The 23,160-nt window shown below is 37.5% G+C and overlaps 2 protein-coding genes across 9 annotated transcripts in view; one reads left to right on the forward strand and one right to left on the reverse strand.

Moving 5' to 3' along the window:
* Positions 1-23,160, forward strand: part of LOC135097977 (uncharacterized) — a 170,153-nt gene that overhangs the window by 129,781 nt on the left and 17,212 nt on the right. For all 8 annotated transcript variants that reach the window (XR_010266401.1, XR_010266402.1, XR_010266400.1 and 5 more), the window contains one exon: positions 19,194-19,384. Coding sequence is in view for 3 of the 8 variants with exons in the window: in XM_064000138.1 (XP_063856208.1) it covers positions 19,194-19,384 (191 nt within the window). In the remaining 5 variants the exon portion in view is untranslated. The remainder of the gene's footprint in view (positions 1-19,193; positions 19,385-23,160) is intronic.
* LOC135097989 (uncharacterized) lies at positions 6,727-13,734 on the reverse strand. The gene is made up of 2 exons (XM_064000161.1): positions 13,383-13,734; positions 6,727-12,591 (listed from the first exon to the last, which is right to left on the reverse strand). Exons 1-2 carry the CDS (start codon positions 13,533-13,535, stop codon positions 9,001-9,003), a joined length of 3,744 nt encoding a protein of 1,247 aa, XP_063856231.1. The 5' UTR covers positions 13,536-13,734; the 3' UTR covers positions 6,727-9,000.

A 23,160-nucleotide genomic window follows, 5' to 3' on the forward strand; every position in this document is an offset into this window, starting at 1 on the left:
GAGACGTCTCCGCCAGTTTTTCTCACCCCCCCAGCTGCTAACTCTGTACAAGGGCCTTATCCGTCCATGTATGGAGTATGCTTCACATGTCTGGGAGGGTTCCACTCATACTGCTCTTCTAGACAGGGTGGAATCAAAAGCTTTTCGTCTCATCAACTCCTCTCCTCTAACTGACTGTCTTCAGCCTCTCTCTCACCGCCGCAATGTTGCATATCTAGCTGTCTTTTACCGCTATTTTCATGCTAACTGCTCTTCTGATCTTGCTAACTGCATGCCTCCCCTCCTTCCGCGGCCTCGCTGCACAAGACTTTCTTCTTTCTCTCACCCCTATTCTGTCCACCTCTCTAACGCAAGAGTTAACCAGTATTCTCAATCATTCATCCCTTTCTCTGGTAAACTCTGGAACTCCCTGCCTGCTTCTGTATTTCCACCTTCCTATGACTTGAATTCCTTCAAGAGGGAGGTTTCAAGACACTTATCCACCAATTTTTGACCACTGCTTTGACCCTTTTATGGGACTGGCATTTCAGTGGGCATTTTTTTTTATTAGATTTTTGTTGCCCTTGGCCAGTGTTCTACCTACATAAAAAAAAAAAAAAAAAAAAAAAAAAAAAGAGAGAGACAAACGCTCATTGCCGTAATCATGAAGTATCAGGAATAGAAAAATCGAAAAAAAGACCACTTTAATTAGCTAATTTCTTTATTCCAGTAATCTCATGTTATTTTATTGGTCTAAAAACTGAAACTATAAGCGCTGAAAAGTTTAAACTCCTTGGGCCCACTTTTTTTTTTACTCATGTTCAGTAATTACACTTGAAGCCTGCGCTACAAAACTGTATTAAGGTTGAGGAAAAGCCACAGCAGCCTGAGAGTTAATCAGCGTGGAAGTAATTTATAGCATCCGTGGTGGGAATGACGTGAGTGACGTTAGATGTTGCTGCACCACTGATTGGGACACTGAGTCACTTCATTATAAGGTCAATCATTCTCCTACATATTTACAAGCCGCGATCCAGTGAGTGTGAACTCTTTTGACGTGTTGTTGTCAGTCGTGAGTACAAGTAGAGGAGTGTTACACTCACTGCTTACCCATACTAATAACAAATATCACGGTCTACATTAATAAAAATAAATAAAAACTTCATAAAGGGGAAAGAAAAATTCGACTTAAGACTAAAAGTAAAATAAAAAAAAACAAGATAATAATGATGTGTGTATATATAAAATAAAAAAAAATGAAAAAATTGAAAATTGTAAGTCTGATGTCACGAATTCTTGTATTTGTATGCGTTGTGTTCTATAAGGACTATTGTAAATGCCATAGACATGATTTCCCGATTTCTAATGTTTTATCATATTGATGATGCAGAATTCTTATTAAGCTTTCACTAAAATTAGGAAAAAAAAAAAATCCACCACTGCTCATTACAAGTCTGTGAGAAAAGACACCGAGGCACTTCAGAATATTATCTTATAATTTCAGAAGTGAACGGAAAATCGCAGGTATAGTGAGTTTTGTTCCACGAGAGCCGATCGCTCAGCAAAAATGATGTACTTGTTTATATAAATGTCTATTAAAATTGCGTGAATTATTGAACACACCGAGGTCACAAATATGAGCCGATGTGTTTAATTATCCTCATCACCATCCGTGTGGACGTTATATAGATGTTGATTATGTTGATGTGCATCGAGAAGCGTAAGACTAAACTATGCACCAAAACCCATCGACAGGTACCCAGCACGCCCCGGCAGCAGGTCACTGATGACGTCATTGCCTGTTGTGTTGCCATTGTGACGTTCTCTCAAGTCCAAGATAATTATTCAGATTCTTATGCGCAGTCTCTATATTGATGATGCAGAAACCTTGTTAAACTATCACTGGAAACATGAGGACGCCATTGAAAACCCTAATAACTCTCGTTAAAAGTATTAAAATTAGTCGAGATCTGACGCGCGCGCAGACGTTTGAGAAAAGAGTATCTGGTGTTCTGCGGGAGACAAGGAGATCAAATACAGGACGTCTTGAGACAAAGTAACCAGAGGACAATGAAGGGAATACAGTGGCAGCATTCCCTCTTCTGAAGCTTTCCGGTGCCTTGTCTGTGGCTGATCCTCGCAAGTCTTCTCTGCAAGGCTGCCCACTCTCAAACTTCTACCTCAAGTATTTCCTGTGCAGTCTTTGCATCCAGGCTCATCGCTCTGAACATGAAGTAAGAAAGGAAAACGGAATGAGAGAGAAAGAGAGAGAGAGAGAGAGAGAGAGAGGTGAGGATGGAGGAGAAAGTGAAGAATGATGGAGAGAAAGAGTAAGGATGAAGGAGAAAGAGAAAGAAGGAAAGAGGTGAGAATGAAGGAGAAGAGAAAGAGAAAGAGACGGGATTAGAGAGAAAGGGAGGGAGAGGCAGCGAAAAAACATAAATGAGTAGTGAGCTGTGGTAGCCTCGGATGAAGACACACAATGGTTGGTCCTCCACTCTATGATATAATCCGGCAATACATATCGCTCCCCCTTACGTCCCATATCTTGCTTCCCTCTTAATCTATGGCACACTTTTCCGCCTGAGTTTAGGGCGGGAGTGTGTCTGGAACTGGAAGGTAGGAGGTATTTGGTGAATCTTGGATAGAAGGAGAGAGAGAGAGAGAGAGAGAGAGAGAGAGAGAGAGAGAGAGAGAGAGAGAGAGAGAGAGAGAGAGAGAGAGAGAGAGGGGGGGGGGGGAATAATCTAATTTTACTACACGCAACATTTTTTTTCATTTATTTATTTATTTATTTTATTTTTTTTTGTTTTTCTAGTTTTCCCTAGTCTGTCAGGGAAAACTAGACGAAAAAAAAAAAAAAACTATACGCAGCATTTATATTACCAACTTAAGTGGTCATCCATTTTCAGTAATCCAAATGAGAAAGTGAGACGTTTGCTTTATGAAAACTCTGAAGTGAGGAGTCATTCTGTGCTTGCCTTCATAGACTCGTCATCCTTTATGCAGCTTCTGTATAACGCAGTGTTGTGTTATAAAGATGCGTGATTTGGGAACCGAACAAGAACTAATATAATTATGGTATACATTCCAAAACTGAAATACATGAAATCTGAAAGGCCTCGTAATAACATTATTTCTGAACTCCTTCCGAGATTGTAATGATGACAGAAAAGAAAAAGTGTACGTTGCTTGAAAAATTCTGGTAAGCCTTGGAACTCCCTGTATGTGTATTTCCGCTTTCCTATGACTTGAACTCTTTCTAGAGGGAGGTTCAAAATTACTTATCCTCTGGTTTTTACTTTTATTTATTTATTTTTTTTTTTCTCTGAGGACTTTCGCCTTAGCGGCCTTTTTTGTTTCCTAATTTTTGTTACCCTCTTGCATAAATAAAAATAAAATAAAACATCGTGTGTTTATCTCAATTAGAGATTTATAAATATTAAATATAAAGAAGAATCGTGCAGTCTTGTGATCATTTCAGTACGCTATATTTTCCCCCACCGAGTATTCCCTGAGATGTTTGAACGCAGCGTCTTCCCACACAGAGGAAATGTAATGAAAAAGCCACTCTCAAGAAAACATCTTGTTCCTTTTGCATAAATATGATTGAAAATCAAATAAACACGCCAGTTGAGAGAGAGAGAGAGAGAGAGAGAGAGAGAGAGAGAGAGAGAGAGAGAGAGAGAGAGAGAGAGAGAGAGAGAGAGAGAACCGTATCAAACAGCACTCGATCCAGAAGTCATTGGCAGTTAATTAGCTGAACCATCGGAGTGTGTAAAGATTCGAGCAAATATTAAACTAACAGTCTTTTACCAATGGACGATATCAGCGGAATAAACTAATAAACCTCAAACGTTCTATACATACCAATAAACTATAAAAACTTCCCCATTGTTATCCTTGTTCCCTGTAGTAGGACACACACACAGACACACACACACACACACACACACACACACACACACAGCTTCTCAGGTTATTATTTTTAAGGCATCTCTCATCCGCGTATTTTTTCCACGGCCGCATTGTTCCCGGGCAGTCAGTGAGTTCCGCGCGCTATCTTGATTGACGGGAAGAGCAACGACATTTTGATGGGAGTGTGTGTGTGTGTGTGTGTGTGTGTGTGTGTGTGTGTGTGTGTGTGTGTGTGTGTGGTGTGGTTTGTTGGGGTGTGTTTTTCTTGATCTCTTCGTATTTCTTTTTTTTTTTTTTTTTTTTTTTTTTTTGTAAAAAGACTGCTTGGTATGGTGACAAGGGAGACAATATTTTTGGAAGCTTCTATATTTATGTACAGTATATGCAGAATGTTCAGAGATGTATACCTGCATATATCTTTGTTGATTTTTTCTCCATGTTCGGTGATGAGGAGAATGATAACATTCTTCCCACTTAAGGGTTAATATATATGTATGTGATTATATTAGAGAAAATGTAAATAAATTAGAACGTAATTTTTTTTTTTTTTTTAAATAAGTGAATAAATGATATACAGGAAGCAAAAAAGTCAGATACTTTGATAGTTGCAGTGTATGAGAAGAGAGACACTTGTAATTATGACATTACATTATAGTCAACAATCATTATTATCATTATATTTTAATGAATACTTCATTGTGCACATTATACAATGTTTGTTCTTATTTTGGGGAATAAAGTTTGGTAATTTTTACTTCATTCCATGAAACTCTCTCTCTCTCTCTCTCTCTCTCTCTCTCTCTCTCTCTCTCTCTCTCTCTCTCTCTCTCTCTCTCTCTCTCTCTCTCTCTCTCTCTCTCTTCATTTTTCTTCTTTCCATAAAAGAAAGAAAAGTCCTCCATATATTATGTTACCATCTAACTGCAGAGTATATATATATATATATATATATATATATATATATATATATATATATATATATATATATATATATATATATATATATATATATATATATATATATATATATATATATATATATATATATATATATATATATATATATATATATATATATATATATATATATATATATTGGTGAACATTTTTTGGTAGTTTTTCTTTGACTATGCCATTTTTCTTATATTAATATTGATTTTTTTTTTTTTGGTTACTATTTTCAATGTGCATTTTTTATTTTGACTTTTTTTTTTTTTTTTTTAGTATTTTGAGCCTTTTTTGTGTTATGTTTCTTTTTCACTGATTGTTTGACTTTCCTTTATCATTGAGTCTGACTTTCTTTTCATTTTTCTTTTTCTTTACATTTTTTCTTTTTTCTTTCAGTGTTTTGAACTTTTTTGTTTGTTTCGTGTTTTCACTTTTTTTTCTTTTAATGTTTTAACTTTTTTTTTCTTTTTTAGTGTCTTGAGTAGTTTTATCTTTTTAGTGTTTTATTATTTTTTTCTTTATTGTTTGAATTCCTTTCTTCTTTTAATGTTTTCAAATGTCTTTCTTCTTTTTGTGTTTTGATTTTTTTTCCCTGTTTTTTTTAGTGTTCATTATTTCTTCGTTGTTTTTTTTTTTTTTATGTTTTGACTTCATTTTTCCTTTTTTTTATATTTTTCATATTTTGTATTTTAGTGTTTTGAATGTTTGTGAATGTTTTTTTTTTATTATTTTTGAGCGTTTTTATTTATTTTTTTTTCTTTTACTGATTGAACTCCATTTTTTGTTTTATTATTTTGCTCCATTTCGTGTTCTGGGTATATTTCATATTTTTTTTAGTATTTTGATTTTTTAATGTTTTGACTCCATTTTTCCTTTCTTACTTTTTTTTTAGTGTTTCAACTTTTTGTTTGTTTACTCCTGCCTCTTTGTTTTGACTTTTTTTTTTATTATTATTTTTTTTAGTGTTTTCACTACTTTTACAGTGTTTTGAATTTTTGTAGTTTATTTTTCCTTTTTTTTTCCTTTTAGTGTTTTGATGTTTTGTAGTGTTTTTGACTCCATTTATTATTTTTTTTTTATTTTTTGTGTTTTGCCTTTTATCCTTTTTTAGTATCTTCATTATTTTCTTAATATTTTTAGTTTTTGTCATTTTATTGTTTTGACTTCTATTTCATTTATTTATTTTTTTCATGTTTTGACTCATTTTCTTTTTTATTGTTTTGCTTCAATGATTTTTTTTTTCTTGATGTTTTGACTCCATGTTTTTTTTTTTTTTATTCTAGTTTAATTTTTAGTGTTGCGACTCCTTTATTAGTGTTTTGATTCTAATTTTAGACTTTTGATAATCTTTTTATTGTTTTGGTTTCTTTATTGTTTTGGCTCCTACTTTAGTGTGTTGAGCTTTAGTAGTGTTTTAACTGTTTTTTTATTTCTTAGTTTTTAAACTTCTTTTTTTTCATTTTGTTTGTTTTTGTCTTTTTTTTATTATTTTAACATTTTTCTCTTAATATGTATTTTTTTTTAATATGTTAATATATTTTTTTCTTTTTTGTATTTTCACTTCATTTTTTTTTTTAATTTTGGCTCACTGTAATGTTTTGACTTGTTTGAGTTTTTAGTATTTTCATTAATTTTTTACTAATTTTTCTTTAGTATTTTGACGTTTGTTGTTATTTTAGTTATTTGGCTCATTCTTTTTGTATTTGAGGTGTTGGGAGTGATTTATTTATTTATTTTTATTTTTATTTCGTTTTTAGTGTTTTGATCTTTTTTCAATGTTTTGACTTTAGCTTTTTTGTTGTTTCGTCTGTTTTAAATTGTTTTAACTATTATTTTTGTCAAGTTTTGGACTCAATTTTTTTTTTTTTTTTAGTGCTTTGACATTCCTTTGATGCCTCTTTCTCTTTTTTTTTATTGTTTGAGTCCTTTTTCGTGTTTTGTCTCCTTTTTATTGTTTTGACTCATTTTTTTTGGTGTTTTGTCACTTATTACTGTTTTCCGTCCTTTTAGTGTTTTTAACAGAATTTTTACTGTTTTCAATCTTTTTTTCTGTTTTGGATACATTTTTTGTGTTTTCACTCATTTTTTAATGTTTTCACTTTCTTAGTGTTTTGACATTATTTTGTTTAGACTTTTTATTGTTATGACTTTTTTTTTTTAGTTGTTCTGAGTCCTTTTTAGTGTTTTCACTCAGTTTTTCTTTTTTTTAGTATTTTGAATATTTTCTGTTTTGACGCCTTTTTTAGTATATTGACTTTTTTAGTGATTTTTTGTCATTTTTAGTGTTTGGCTATCTTTTTTTTACTCCCTTTTAGTATTTTGATTTTTTTTCTTTGCTGGTGTTTGACTCCATTTTTTTTCTTTTTTTTTATGTTTTTACTGCATTTTTTAGTGTTTTGATTCCTTTTTAATGTTTTCTTTTTTTTCTTTTCTAGTGTTTTGACTCCATTTTTTCTGCATTTTTTAGTGTTTTGAATCTTTTTAGTGTCTTTTTTTCTTTTTTAGTGCTATTTGGTTTTATCGTGTTTTGACAGATTTTTTCTTACATTTGTTTATTTTTTATTATTTTAACTCCATTTTTTTAGGGTTTTGTTTCCATTTTTTTTCCTTTTTTAGTGTTCTGACTCCATTTCCTTATTTTGCTGCTGTTTTCATTCCATTTTTTGTTCTATTTAGTGTTTTAACTTTTTTTTACTGTTTTGATTCCATTTTTTTTTCTTTTCTAATGGTTTGAATACATTTTTTTAGTGTTTTAATTATTTTTTTTCTTTTTTAGTGTTTTGCATCCATTTGTTTAGTTTTTAACATTTTTTTTGTTATTACAGTTTTTTTTTCTTTTTAAGTGTTTTACTCCATTTGTCTTTTTTTTATTGTTTTGCCAACATTTTCTCTTGTGACTCCTTTGTAGTGTTTGTAGTTTTTATTTTCTTTTTGTGTTTTTTTTTTTGTGCTTAACTACTTTTCTAGTGTTTAGATTTCTTGTTTTAGAGTTGATTTCTTTTTTTTTTAGTTGTTTTGACACTTTTTGTAGTATTTTTGTCTTCTTTTTAGTGTTTTGACATTTTTTTCAGTATTTTCACCACTTTTTAATGTTTTAATGTTTTTCTTTTTAGCTTTTACTCGTTTGTGTTTTTTTTTTATGTCTTTTTATTGTTTTGCCTATTTTTTTTTTTTTTTTTTACTTTTTTTTGACTGCATTTTTAGTGCTTGAAGTCTTCTATTAATGTTTTAAGTAACTTGTTTTTATTGTTTGACTCCTTTTTTTATATGTGTTTTAGCTCCAATTTTTACTGTTATGACTGTTTTTTAGTGTTTTTACGTTTTTTTTTTTTTTGTTTTGTCTTGTTTAGTATTTTGATTTCCTTGTTTTACAATTGAATCCTTTTTTTTTTCATTGTTTTGCCGCCCTCTCTTCACTATTTTGAATGGTTATTTTACTGTGGAATCTGTTTTTTAATGTTTTAACACATTTTTTTTTTAGGATTTTGTTCCTTCTTTTAGTAGTGTGACATGCTTGACTTCTGTTTTCGTTGTAGTGTTTTTGCATAAGTTTTAGTGCTTTCTGTATTTTTGACTGCCGATCCTTTTTTTTTTTTCAGTCTGTTTTCTTAAATCTTATCAAAATTAGCCAAAACTATTTTTCTTATTATTCTCGTGATTTTGGTCGTTATTTCCAGGATGCCTTATTTTGTTGTTGCTGTTCTCATTATTTTTTTTTTTCCTTTTTTCGGGGGCGATGAGGTAAGATCGGGAATTTCAAAATTCTAGCTTTGTGCAATCATGAATTTTCCACTATTGAAGTTCTTTTTTTTTTGTTCCTCCTTCTCCATCAAGTCGTTTTTTTTTTTTTCATGTAAAATTCTTGATTTCTTTTTAAGGCCTATTTTTTTTAAATTTGATTTCTTTCCAATCAACAAAACGTTATTCTTATTGTTTTTTTTTTCTAGTATCTCTCTATTTTCCATCAAATCATATATTTTCTCTTGTTTATTGTCATTCTTTCTTCTCTTATCCTTATTTGTTTTTGTTATTTCTTAATAATTATTTTTAATATTTTTTTTTACTTTTATGTTTTTTTTACTTTTGTCTTTATAGTTTACACATGCTTATTCTCTTCAGCCTTCTACATCCTCACTGCTCTCAAAGTTTTTCACTTCAAAATTCGTGACTCTCTTCTCGCCAAACCCTCTTTTTCTTATTTTGAACTTCTTTGAGGTTGTCTTTTGGGTGTTCCATTACATCCCATTCTTCCTGAAATCGCCTTTTCACTGACTTTTTTTGTTCTTCGTCTTCTGCTGAGGTGCACTTCGTATTAATAGTTTTGTCATATCCGCCATTCTTGATTTTTTTATTAATTTGCGTAATTTGTTCACTCTCCTCGATTTTCCTTTTGATTTTTTTTCCAGTATCCATTTCCATTGTTTCGTGTTCATCGTGATCCAGTTTAATTTTCTTTGACTCTGCAGTTAGAAATTGATGAGTAATGTCTTCATTTACCTGGAATTTCCTTTTCATTGAAATGATTTTCTCTTTTTCTTTCGTAGTCTCTCCTTCGCACTCCGAGGACACTTTGAATTCATGGTGCTTTAGGTGCTCGTGGTCTTCGTCAGCCTTCGTGACCGTCCATGCTCGTAACGTCTTCTTGTGCTCCTTGTTGTAAGTTTTGCTGAGGTTCTCGTAGCATCGAATGGTCTTTATGAACCCTTTAGGTTTGTAGTGCCAGAGTCGACGTATTTCTTTCCGAAAGTCGATCTTCAACGCCCTGCCAGTCTGGGATTTGTTGTTGCTAAGATACGTTACGAATTTATCCAGGATCGCGTGGTGGACTGGAGTCTCCCAGGGTTTTTGTTCGAAGGGGAAGGAAGTTGGATAGGATTCCTGGACATCCTGCTGATTTTTAAGTATGTAATTTCCTGCAGGATAATACTGTACATGCAGCTCACGGAATATTTTCTGTATAGTCAGCGGTTCGTTTTCAGTATAGTCAGCCTTTCGTTCCATCTCTTCTTCCTTCCTCATCTCCTCTTCACCTTCCTCTGAGCCTTCATCCATCCAGCCCGAATCACTGTCCTGCTCATCGTCACTCCAGATGTCCCAGGTGAGGCCTGTGAGGGAGTCCTTGGTGGACTCCTTGTACTCCTGCGGCGACACCTCCAAGTAGCTTATTGCCTCATCTTCCAGCACCATGCTCCTCTGTGCCCACTCACTCTCCTGCGTCTGAATGTCATAAACTTTCAAAATTATGTCTTGAGCAGAACTCCGCGACAAGAACCTGTTCATTTTGGCCAGAACTGTCTTGGTGTGGCGTGCCTTTTCCTTGACCATGTTAATGTAATCACGCCGGAGCTTGAGTTGTTTGTTGTTATGTTGGGTGAGCAGTAGCAGCCTCTGGTGTTTAGGGAGGTGCATCAGACCTATGTCATCTTTGGGGCACAAGGGGAACAGACTGTTAAGCTCGTGCTCCGATAAGCGTCTCTTAAGGTACTTGTGCTTCTGCTGCAGAAACTTGTGCGTCAAGCTCTGATAAGTTTCTTTCGCGACAGACAAGTACTTTTCCAACTTATTTCTGCTCATGTTACTCAGTTTTACTTTGACCTCCTCGCGGCGGGCCTGATTTCCCTTTTCCTTACAAAAAAACTTATATTCGTCGTCGATATCGTGAACGAGGCTCTCCACGTAGCCTTGAAGCTTCTCGCAGACAGGGCCGTGGCAGGGAAAGGGCGACTCCTGTCCTTGCATTGTAGCCACAGTCTGTAAAAACAGCAACACGGAAGTCATGTCTGAGTGACTTTGCGGCTCCCCTCCATTTTCCCGCTGTGCCTTTGCGAGGACGCGTTCATTCAGGTACTGGAGGCGGCGGATGGGGAGCTGGTCCAGGAACTTGACAATCTTGACTGCGAGTCGCCGTTTCTTACGGAGCATTTCTACCCTCCCCTGTGCTTGGAAAATTTCTTCACACGACACTTTGTGCTTCCGCGACAAACTGTAAAGAAGGGCTTCTTTCTCCGTCATGAGAAAGTCGTTAAGGTAGGCCTTCTGCCGCTTGAAAGACTGCCACGCTGCAGTGTCCTGTGTGCCCAGGCGCAGGCCTGGGAACCGCTTGAGACCCTTGGCACGCCGCCACACCTTTTTGAATATCGCGAAATTCCTTCGGCAAACTGTTTTCATGACGTAGCGGCGAATGTTTCTGCTGACATTCTTTTCCATAAACTGTTCAAGAATTTCTTCCTTCTCTTGAATGGAATGTGTTGAAAGATTGACCTTGGGGAACAACGGAGCTCGGCAGCAGTGGAATTCTTGACTGTAAGTCTTGTCTTTGAGTGGGCAGTCAGAGACCATTTCCTGCATCCACAGAGTGCGGCTCACATCCTGACTCCGCCTCCACGCCGCCTTCTCGTGCCCCTCCTCTTCGCTACCGTCACTGAATTCGCTGACAAGTCTGTTAAGCAGCTTGAAGGCCACCTCCTTCTCTGGTGATGTCTGGCTTTTCTTTGTTATATTATCATCACTGGCACCACCGCACTCGCCGTCTTCAACCGAGCTGTACTCCTCGCCATCTGAGGGATACTCAGTGGGACTCAAGCGGGCCTCACTCTCAGCGTCACTGTCGTCCTCCTCATCCCAAGAAGCGTCATTCGTTTCACACTCATCATCCTCCACGTCTGCGAGGTGGCAGTGCATTCTCTCGTCGTCGGAGAACTCAAGGCTGGCGTGTGACTTGTCGTCAGGGATGTAATACTCGTCCTCGTCGTCTTCTTCGTTGCTTGAGTTACCGTCTTGGCCCTCCATCCCAGGCACGCATCCTTCCACGCGGTCATTCTGGTGGGTGAGAGTTTGGGGGTGTTTGAGCACGTGCTCCACCGTCACCTTTCCGTTGTAAATCGCTTCCATGGTGTTCAGCAGAGTCTCTGGGGCCTGTGCGTGAAGCGTGACAGCGCTACTCACAAACTTCTTCGCCATCTTTATCTCTTCATTTGCTATCTTACATTTTTGGATTTCGTCTTCATTATTTGACCGGTTCTCTTCGTTTTCCTGAACTTCGTCACATTCTTCGTCTTTGGATTCATTGACGCTTCCTTCTTCCATCTGGTCGTCATCGCCTCGACCTTCCTCGTCATCTTCATCATCACTCCAGTTTTCAAACTCGTCCTTCTCCGCTGCTTTGTGTAAATAGACTTTCTTATCCATGCCCCGCTTGAAGTAGCGATGCACGATGCCCTGCATGGCGTAGTGCATCTTGCGCATGACGGCCTCCTGTTTCTTGTGGCTCTTGCCCTTCATTCTAAAGTACATGCGTCTCAGGAAGGCCTTGACGATGTATGTCACATGTTGCACCACCATTTTGTTGGGGAAGGTCAGCTGTGCCAGGATATCATCGTGTGACTTTTGCAAGTGATTAAGGCGCGTGAGGGCGGCGAGAAATTTCTTGGGGCAGGTGTTGTCTAGTGAAGTGTATTCGCTACTATCCAATTTAAAGTTACCGACAGGAGGGTTGGGTTTGTCCTGGAGTTCGTTTTCCATCTCCTCTGGCGTGGCCTCAACACCGGCCATGACGGCGCCCCAGGCCTGCTCATCAAAGAAGCAATGTTTGTCCAGCCACTCCGTTACCCAGTCAATCTTAGAAATTTCAATGTGTTCTTCATCCTCGTTCTCAGAGTCACATGTCTGAGGTGCGCTGTATTTGAAGGACTGATTTTGTTCCGGCCCCTTCAAGGACTCAGTGTTCCGTCCCTCTGTCACTACTTTCTGTAGGGCAGCCAGACAACAGCAAATGTTAAGAAAGAGTGAGACATGTATTCATATAAATTTGCATGTGGTGATGAACCATCTATCTCAATATGTCACTGAATTTGTCTGTTAGTCTATCAGTCAGTCAGCTGTCCAGTCAGTCACTCTGTTAATCTACTCCTTCATTAACTTATTCGTATATTCATTCATTAAGACAGCAAATCAATTACTTTATCTATTTGTTTTCTTTCTATCCGTTTGTGTATCTGTCTATCTATGTATCTGTTTTTTTTTATCTATCTATCTATCTCTATCTATTTACCTTTCTATTAATCAATCAATATATCAATCTATCTCTCTACGTATTTGTCTGTGTATCTATCTATCAGTATCTTCTTACATTCTTATTCTATCTTAAGCTTATCTATCTATCTTTCTATCTATCTATCTATCTATCTATTTATCTACCTATCTATTTATCTATTTATCTATCTATCTATTAATCAATCAACCAATTAATCCATGTTTATCTACTTATCTATTTAATTATCTCTCGGTCTATCAATCTACCTATCTATTTATCTGTCTATCTATCTATCCATCTACCAACCATTTAACTCATCAATCTGGGTGTATCTTTCTATTTATCTATATGTTCATCTATCAATCAACCTATATATTTGTCAGTCTATCTATCAAGCAATCCAACAATCACGCAGTGTATGCATCTCAACACTCTCTCTCTCAAGAAGAAACCTGCAAGACGGTCATCTGAGGCAACACAGTCTGTGGTGTATACTCGTACTTACTCGTGCCTGTGTTTTCTTGCCACTCAGGCGACGCAGTGCGGCCAGACGCCTCTCTTTGGCTCGCGCGGCTCTTACTTCCTTCACGGATTCTTCTCTCTTGTACTCCATGTCTGTGTATTCCTCAGGACAAATCTCGGTGCTGTTCTCACACATCAGTGGAGTGTTTCTCTTGAAATCCTTGTGCCCAATGGATCACTGGGGGTGGGTAAACCTGAAGGCTGGAGTTTTTGCCAGTAGGTATATCAACTTTGTATTTGGGATCGTCTGTCGCGGCCGAAAATCAGCTTGGAGTTAGGTGGCAAGCAGACTCACGAAGACGGTTGCTGATTGGTGCTAGCGCCCGAGACCCCAGGAAAACGTCCGCTGATTGGTGAAGTGCTTGAACTGGACTGAGTTATTGTGCTTTTGGTTCTTCTTCTTCTTTTACTTCTTCTTCTTCCTCTTCTTCTTCTTCTTATATATATATATATATATATATATATATATATATATATATATATATATATATATATATATATATATATATATATATATATATATATATATATATGTATATATATATGTATATATATATATATATATATATATATATATATATATATATATATATATATATATATATATATATATATATATATATATATATATATATATATATATATATATATATATATATATATATATACACACACACACACACACACACACTCCCTCTTGGAAAAGTTCGTTACAGGAAGCAGGCAGGGAGTGCCAGACTTTACCATAGAAAGGGATGAATGATTGAGAGTACTGGTTAACTCTGGCATTGCAGACGTTAACAGAACAGAAATGAGAGCACGAAGAGAGTGTTATGCAGGAAGGTCGCGGGAGGATGGGAGGCAAGCATCTAGCAAGATCAGAAGACCAGTTAGTTTTAAAAGAGGGCTAAAACATAGCAAGAGATGCAACTCTGTGGTGATAAGAGAGGATAAAGAGAGTCACTAATTGTCTGTCTGTCTGTGTGTGTCTGTTGTTGCTCCTGCTGCATTTGATGTGTTTTGTTTTTGTTAATGTTGTTGTTGTTGTTGTTGTTGTTGTTGTTGTTGTTGTTGTTGCTGTTGTTAATGTTGTTTGTTGTTGTTGTTGTTGTTGTTGTTGTTGTTGTTGTTGTTGTTGTTGTTGTTGTTATTATTGTTGTTATTGTAACGTGGAATGAGGACATGATACTAAAGAAAACGTGACGTAATAACTAGCTGAAGAAATGTGCTTAGCTGATTTAATTATGCATGTATATTCGGTCAGTTATTCACCAACACAGACACACACACACACACACACACACACACACACACACACACACACACACACACACACACACACACACACACACACACACACACACACACACACACACACACAGGAAAAAAAATCTGTTATAATGTCATTTAATTAGTCATTTTCAGTTATTGGTGTGTGACGCTTTGTTCTTGTTTGTATGCTTAGTGTTTCATGTCGATCATTTAACAGAAGGAAGACAATCACCAACATCTACGTATCTCTTGTTGATTTTTCTCCATGTTCGGCGATGAGGAGACTGGCCAGCGAATAATATAAAAATGATAACATTCTTCCCACTTAAGGATTAATATATATGTATGTAATTATATTAGAAAAAAGGAAAATATGTTGGAACGTAAATAAGTTTTTAAATAAGTGAATAAATGATATACAGGAGGCAAATATAAGTCAAAGATACTTTGACACTTGTAGTGTGTGAGAAGAGAGACACATTAAGGCATTACATTGTAACTGACAATCATCATTATCCTTATATCTTAATGAACATTTCATTATGCACATTATACAACGTTTGCTCCTTTTTTGGCCATAATGTTTGATAATGTTTGTTTCATTACTTGAAACTCTCTCTCTCTCTCTCTCTCTCTCTCTCTCTCTCTCTCTCTCTCTCTCTCTCTCTCTCTCTCTCTCTCTCTCTCTCTCTCTCTCTCTCTCTCTCTCTCTCTCTCTCTTTTATTTATACTTGATACTGTTTAGTTTGAGAGTCTGCTGTCATGCACATTTATATGCAATCCACAACACTTTTACAGGCTAAAGGCAACATATCTAGTGTTTCCTATCTAAAAGCCTAACTCTGTTGGCATTCTCCTTTTCTTATGTCGGCAGCCAGGCTTTGTTCACGAGCTCCTTGAACTGCTAGACAGTTATGCCTGCCAGACGTGGCTGCGAGGCAAGTAGCGCATTCCACCAGGTGACATAGGTTTGCACAAACTGCCTCTGGTGGTGCCACGTCCTGCAACGAGGCTGCAGGAGCTCTGTGGGGACTTGGGAGACGGCCCTGGTGGCCACCTGAGCCCGCCGGGAGGCCTGCCAGAGTGCTTGTAGGTGAGGCACTCGTTGCTGATGCACCTTAAACATCACAGTGAGGCTTCTACGCCACGACGGTGCTGGAAGCTGCCGAGTCGTGGTTCCTGCTGGGCGCCGCTGTCCTTGATCAGCCTCACCGCACGGCTCTGCACCTTGTCGAAGAGGGCAAGGTGCTTATTGGCAGCGCCGCCCCAGGCAAGGCTGGAGTACTCAAGGGACGAGCGGACCTGTCTCTCTCTCTCTCTCTCTCTCTCTCTCTCTCTCTCTCTCTCTCTCTCTCTCTCTCTCTCTCTCTCTCTCTCTCTCTCTCTTTCTCTCTCTCTCTCTTTCTCTCTCTTCTTTGTTTATAAGAAAGGAAAGACCTCCATACATTATGTTAACATTTTACTGTATAATTTATCTTTATATATATATATATATATATATATATATATATATATATATATATATATATATATATATATATATATATATATATATATATATATATATAGTTGGTCATATATGTATATGGTGCGTACAGAATTTTTTTTCATTTTTTAGGGTCACAAAAAAGTCACAATTTTGTTGCAAATGCAATTATTGCAAAAACGAAAACCGGCTCTGTATGAGCACACTTCTGGTGTCCCGCTCGATGAATTCTCCCTTGGCATCAATGACGTCCTCAACACGCCCTGGAAACCTGGCACAGGCCTTCTTCACGACCTACTTTGAGAGACTGGCGAAGACGACCTTGATTCGACTGATCAGATCATCCTTACTCTTGCATGGGGTGCGGTTAGTACCTCGTTCAACTGCGCCCCATACAAAATAGTCCATAGGGTTGAGGTCAGGTGAGTTAGGGGGCCACACATCAGGGGCAACGAAGTCAAAGAAATTGTCAGAGAGCCATTTCTGAGATTTTCAAGAGGTGTGACATGGTGTCGAGCCCTGTTGCCACACGTAAGGTCTACCAGCAGCTACTTCCTCAATCCATGGCTTCACATGGGTCTGTACGACTTCGATGTACACTTCGGTGCTCCTGAGCCCCTGGGGAAAGAAGAACGGGGGCATGACGTGGCCCTCGCGGCAGACTACCCCAAACACCATGACAGTTGCAGGAAACTTGCATGCCTTTCATGCCTCTTGGCACATCCTTGGGACAGACAGCCAACCACCTGTTGTTCTGAGAGTTGTGGGTCTGGTCCTGGCAGAAGTTCTTTTCGTCTGAAAAGAACCAGAGCATGTCGTTCTCCAGAGGGAACTTCAGTTTGTTGAGCATCTTGCTCTTCTTGAAGCGGTCCTCCTGCATCTTTGCGGAGAGGAGTTGACCCTTACGCATCTTGTATGACTTGTATCTGATATATTCATGCAAACACTTCCTTACGGTGCCCTTAGACACTTGCAGCTCTCTGGCAATGGACCTCATGGACCGGCTGGGGTCTTCATCAACCATGGCTCGCAATTGTGTGACAAATTCGGCGTCCCTGGCGGTGTCCGATCGTCGAGAATGATGTTTCCTCTCGGCAGCACCTTCATAATCGTAGTCAGAAGAAATCAACTCCCTCCTGACGGTTCTGACGAGCTGTTCAGTCACTTTTAGCAGTTCTGAAATCTTGCTTCTGCTGTGTCCGCGTTGGGGCCTGGGTGTAGGTGTGATGGGGGAGGGGTGGGGGTTAGTGTAGGTGTGTGTGTATGTGTGTGTGTGTGTGTGTATGTGCATGCGTGGATGTACGTAGATGTGTGTGTGTGTGTGTGTGTGTAGCGTGTCGTTTGTGTGCATAGGGAAAAACAAAAAGAGAAAAAAATTCCGCCGTAGGATTGTATAAGAGAACGAGGAACATTATATGATTTTCGTGTTTTAATCTTTCCATTTACAGTTATTCCTTCTCTTCTTTCTTTTCCTTCATCATAAGCTTCATCATTATCATTCATCATAATTGTTCCTTCCATATATAATAAAGATTTATGTATATCGAATTTTAAGGTAGTTAGACGTGTTGAGGTATATATGATTCTATACACATATTATATATATATATATATATATATATATATATATATATATATATATATATATATATATATATATATATATATATATATATATATATATATATATATATATTATTATTATTATTATCATTATTATTATTATTTCAGTGTATGTCAATTTGAGTTGCCTTTAACAATTTGAGTTAGTTTTAACATTTTAGTGAAGCACAGTTGTCATGCCTCTTCATCATTTTGTAGCGGCGCCTTGAAACAGAGGAAGAGAGAGTAAGAGGCTAATTTTGTCCTCTTTAGGCTACATTATACAAGTGACTGCAGTACAAACGCATCTAAATAATATATAGACAAAACCATCCAGCATTCAGTGGCCCCATCGCGCTGGTCAGTAGAGGACCTGAGGCCACCAGACGCAGCTCAACCTTTCTGGGTCGTAACGTGATAACCCGTGGGACGTAAATAGGTGAGCATCGGGTGTGAGTGTCAGAATAATCCAATACTTGCTCAAAGGGCAGGGAAATTGAGCACACCAGACACGCTCCACAGGACACAAGCTCTCGGCGAGACGACGTGAGGAGGAAAGTGCGGGAGACTGGAACGAAGCGACTGCAGTGTTATGAAGGATGAGCATGAAGATTCTTTGTCTTTTTATTTATTTATTTATTTGTTTATTTATTTATTTGTTCATTTATTTTATTTATTTATTTATTTGTTTATTATTATTATTATTATTTTCTTTTTTATTTGTGGTGTGGGTTTGTGCCTCTAAGGTGAAGGGTCTGCTTGTCTTCTTTCTGAGATTTACACTATAATCTTTGAAGCAATACTCACATAAATGGACACTGAATATTTAGCAAAGCTTTCAAAAGATTTACACTGTCATTGTTCAAGCAATGCTCACCAGAGTGGGGACAACGTTTAGTAAAGCTTCTCAAGTGTAGGCAGTTTGATGTTTACTTAGTAAAACCACCGCGGGTTACTGAAATAAAATGGTTCTCTCATAAGAGCGCAATGGTGATTAATTTTGGCTCTTTCTCTATTTTCTTTTTTTTCTTTTTTTTTTAATGGTAATGCATGGCGTTAGCTACAGCATCATTATGGGCACACTCTTCAAGACCCCCATTATTGTCGTAGGGAAAGTACTTATACAACACCAAATCCGAACTGTGGCCTCGGTATTTCGTGTTACTGGCCAGTGTTCAGTGATATGATGCTGCAAAGGGTCTTCGGGCCCTCCAGGCTCAATTCCCTAACCTTGCTTTATACTCTCGCTCTCCCTTCTTACAAGCAGAAAGTGAGTCCATTGCAATATGAAAAAGGATATAAAAAAGGTGCCAGATTATGAAAAAATGCAGTTGTAGATTGTTACTAATATTATACTGAAATTAATTGTTCATACATATTTTGTAACTTTTAAAGCATTCTGTACATTTTACCGTGTTCTTTTATATTTGACAGTGCCGCCGAAGTCCCGAGTGGCTTCGAGACAAGGAAGAGAAGCCACGCGACTCACTTCAGCCAGTCAGTCAGTGGTCAGTGGCGTCAGCTTCGTTGTGGTGTACGTGTGAGTCTTCTGTGTTTTCTTGGACGCTTATTTGGGCTTTAGGTGAACCAAAACTCTCCCAAAGCTTATCCACAGTGGTCAGCAGGTATGTTAACTTGGTAATAAGTGTATTTGGACATATACTGCTAGTGAAACTGATGTGTCATGCCTCGCTAGGCTGGTAGGAAGCAAGCGGTTGAGGAATCACAGTTGTCAGACCATTAATAACTAACATTTTCTTAATTTTGCATATGTCAGTTTTTTTTGTATTTCATATGACTATCTAGGATGTAAGTGTTTCCAGTGCGATGAATCTAAAGGAATGGTGCTTGAAATGGGAGGTTGTAAGGCTGAGGGACACGAAAATAGACTTGAGTGTTGGCAGGAGGGTGCGGTACGTCTACTGTCTAGGCGTCTCTGCTCCCTCACCACGCACCCCGCCGCTGTCACAACATTCCCCGGTATATTACACTTGTTTCTTGAATGTTTACCGTAAAGTCTGCAATCAGGAATCATCGCAAACATTAACCATTGTTGTCTTTTCTGATCACCACCACATCCTCTGCCGTTCCACCTTCTACCACTCCGATATTATCTTCCACTTCCTTGTCGCTGTTTGTTCCTGCATCACTTTCATAACCGTCATCAACTGCCTTTCCCTCATCAGCACATCCTTCACCTCCACCACATCAACTCACTCCACTTCATCATCAACTCATCCACTCGAGGAATCATGTGAGGAGTCAAGAGTGAGAGAGCTGAGGTGAATAAACACTCGTTACTAGAATCACTGTTCATCTCATTAAATTGAGAGTGACTTGTCTTGTTGCCATGGGGTTTATCTTTACCCCCACCAGCCCCACCCCAACCCAGCCTCCCCAGCCTTACCTCCCCTAGTCTCACCTCCCCAGCGCCATCTTTCCAGCTTCCTGTTCCTAGTTTCGCCTCTCCAGCCTCACCTTCCCAGCTTTCCCTAGCCTCACCTTCTCAGTCTAACCTCCACAACCCTGTCTTTCTAGCCTCGCCTCCTCTTCCTTGCTTACCATGCCACCTATCCCCCAGCTTCTCCACTCCCCAGCTTTAGTAGTAACGACCCCCGCAGGCCACGTAATTGCACGAGTCATTACCTTGTGTGTGTGTGTGTGTGTGTATGTGTGTGTGTGTCCACGAGGAGGCCAGGAAGCAGCAGCAGAATTGGCCTTTAGGTATTTTCATTAACTTATTTGGATAACGTGAATATCAAGCATATCAGTTATCCTTGAGGTGGGATTAGGTTAGCGGATGTTAGCTGGTTGTCTGTCTGTCTGTTTGTCTACCTGGTGATTTGTCTTTGTGCCGACACATCAATGTATTTTTTTTTTTCTATTTACCTCAGTTTTGTTCTGTATCTATCTATGTGTTTTTTTTTTCTCTGCATCTATGTATCTATCTATCTATCTATCTGCATCTGCTTGTCTAATTTCATCCATTTATTTATATATGTCTGTTATCTACCTATATAACTTCTCATTTCTCTCTCTCTCTCTCTCTCTCTCTCTCTCTCTCTCTCTCTCTCTCTCTCTCTCTCTCTCTCTCTCTCTCTCTCTCTCTCTCTCTCATTCTGGTAGGCTCTGTGGTACGTCGTTCGTGTTGTAGTCTGAAGGTTACGTGTTCCATCATGGAAACCTTTTTCGTCACCTTCACGTGGATGTTGCTGCATCATAATTCACTTAGAATCATTGATGCAGTGAGGCGCTGGTCACTGCACCGCGGGGGCGCTTCGATCATGAATACTATCGTGCGGGAAAATTAGTAACTTCCAATAAAGTGTCCACCTAGTGTTAAGAAAGTGAGAGGAAGAAATGTTTGCCAACGCCCTTCATAAGGAGACGAAACGAACTGAATAGACCAGGGAACCTCATGAGAATAAAACCTTTTGCTTCACATTTGGATTAAATTGTTGGACTTGCCTATGGACTCCCACACTCTGGCGTCTTGAGAGTTTTTTTTTTTTTTTTTCCCCACGAGATTTCATTGCATGAATACAAAAATAAAGTGAACCTCTTCCCTCTCACTCACAGTCTTCAAGGAACATTGTAGTTTTTGTTGTCCTTGGCACGAACTTTTAAATGATAATAATAATAAAAAAAAGAACAATAAAAAAAATATATAATCCAGTAAAGATTTCCTTCCCACTTACAGTCCTCGTTTTCTAAGCTCTCCACGGCAGGACTCCACGCAGGTCGCAGGAAACTGAGGGCAGAGTCTTCTTTTTCTAGCCTTTGTTCTACTGTTAATATTCATTCTGCTTCGTGGGTTGGGAAGTGTTACTGAAAAGTGAGGAAATATGAGTCATTTCATTACCTTCAGTTTTTGTTCCATTAATACGAATGCCTGTGCTATGTAAATATGGTAATGTTTAATAGATATTTATTTTCACTTTTTATATTGTTCAGCACATAATCTTAGCCACGTTCCTTAACAGTGAGGAGGGATGCATAGTGTGTATCCCTAACCTTTGTTGTACTGATACCATTCCTTCTGCCGTAACTTTAGTGCTTTCCACGAAATATTTTTCTCACTTTGAAAGTTCTTTACGACATAAATCTCAAACATGTTCTTGGAAAGTGAGAAAGCAGGATTATTTTTCTCTGTCCTTTGTTCTACTCCTACGATTCCTCCTGTTTCCTAGGTTCGATAATCTCAAACTGACATTTTCTCGTTTTTGTAGTTCTTCAAGGGAGAAATTTCAAACACCTTCTTCAGAGTGGGGAGGCCTGTGTCTTCCTTACCTTTAAACTTTGTTCTGGTGATATAATTTGTTCTGTGATGTAACGTTAATAGTCTTCAGTACATATTTTCTACCTTAGTTAAGTAATATGATTCCATCTGGTATGTGTGTCTTAAGCTGATATTTTCTTGTGTTCTGAGTTTTTAGGAGAGGTTTTAATTACGTTTACAAAAGTGAGGAAAGAGGAGCCTTCATAATCTTTACCCTTTTTCTACTAATGTGATTCCTTCTCTTACGTCCACTAGTAAGTCTTAAGTTCAATTTTCTCGTTTATATATATATATATATATATATATATATATATATATATATATATATATATATATATATATATATATATATATATATATATATATATATATATATATATATATATATATATATATATATATATATATATATATATATATATATATATATATATATATATTATATTTTTTTATTTATTTATTTATTTATTTATTCTACTTTTCTACTTTTTCTACATTTTCTTTTCTCCTTCAGTTCCTGTGGATAGAAATCTGAGCCACATTCCTGGCAAAGTGAGAAGAAGTTTGTGTTTTCTTTATTTATAGCGTTAGTTTTGTTTCCAGGGCTCATTTTTGGCACGTAAGTATATGTTTTATTTTTATTTATTACTTTTTTGATGAGGGAGGTGGACGTGACCAGAGTTTGAACTGAGCAGATTGAAAAGACTAGCGTTAACTGACTGAACCACAAGGCACTTGTTTTGTGCGTGTAAGCAAGCTACTCTTAAGTACATATTTTGTTTTATACATTTACCACGACGGAAATTTCTCAAGTATGGCAAAAAGAGGCTCCTTTCCTTCCAACAGATTTATTAGAGTCGTGTTTGTCACTTCCAGCATTACATTTTAGGTTAGATGGTCGTAACAATAAACTCCACATGCAAGCCTTAAAGAATAACATTTCCTTCCACAAGTCACTGTAATTAAGTTCCTCATCTACAACATCCATTCCATTCCAGCGATTTCTTGTGGTGTGTAGGTTTAGGCAGAACAACACTGGGTCTACAAGCTGCTCATGTTTGTCTGTCTGTCCACGCGTCGCCTGGAACTCGTGTACTGAAAGCCTGCATGGAAATCTGCGGC

The sequence above is a fragment of the Scylla paramamosain genome, unplaced genomic scaffold (genome assembly GCF_035594125.1).
Source record: "Scylla paramamosain isolate STU-SP2022 unplaced genomic scaffold, ASM3559412v1 Contig39, whole genome shotgun sequence".
NCBI classification, from domain to species: domain Eukaryota; kingdom Metazoa; phylum Arthropoda; class Malacostraca; order Decapoda; family Portunidae; genus Scylla; species Scylla paramamosain.

Coding starts and splice junctions, on each gene's coding strand:
- LOC135097989 (XM_064000161.1), bottom strand. CDS start 13,535: ATGTGTGAGAACAGCACCGAGATTTGTCCTGAGGAATACACAGACATG. Junction 12,592..13,382: donor GCAAGAAAACACAGGCACGA/GTAAGTACGAGT, acceptor GCTGCCCTACAG/AAAGTAGTGACAGAGGGACG.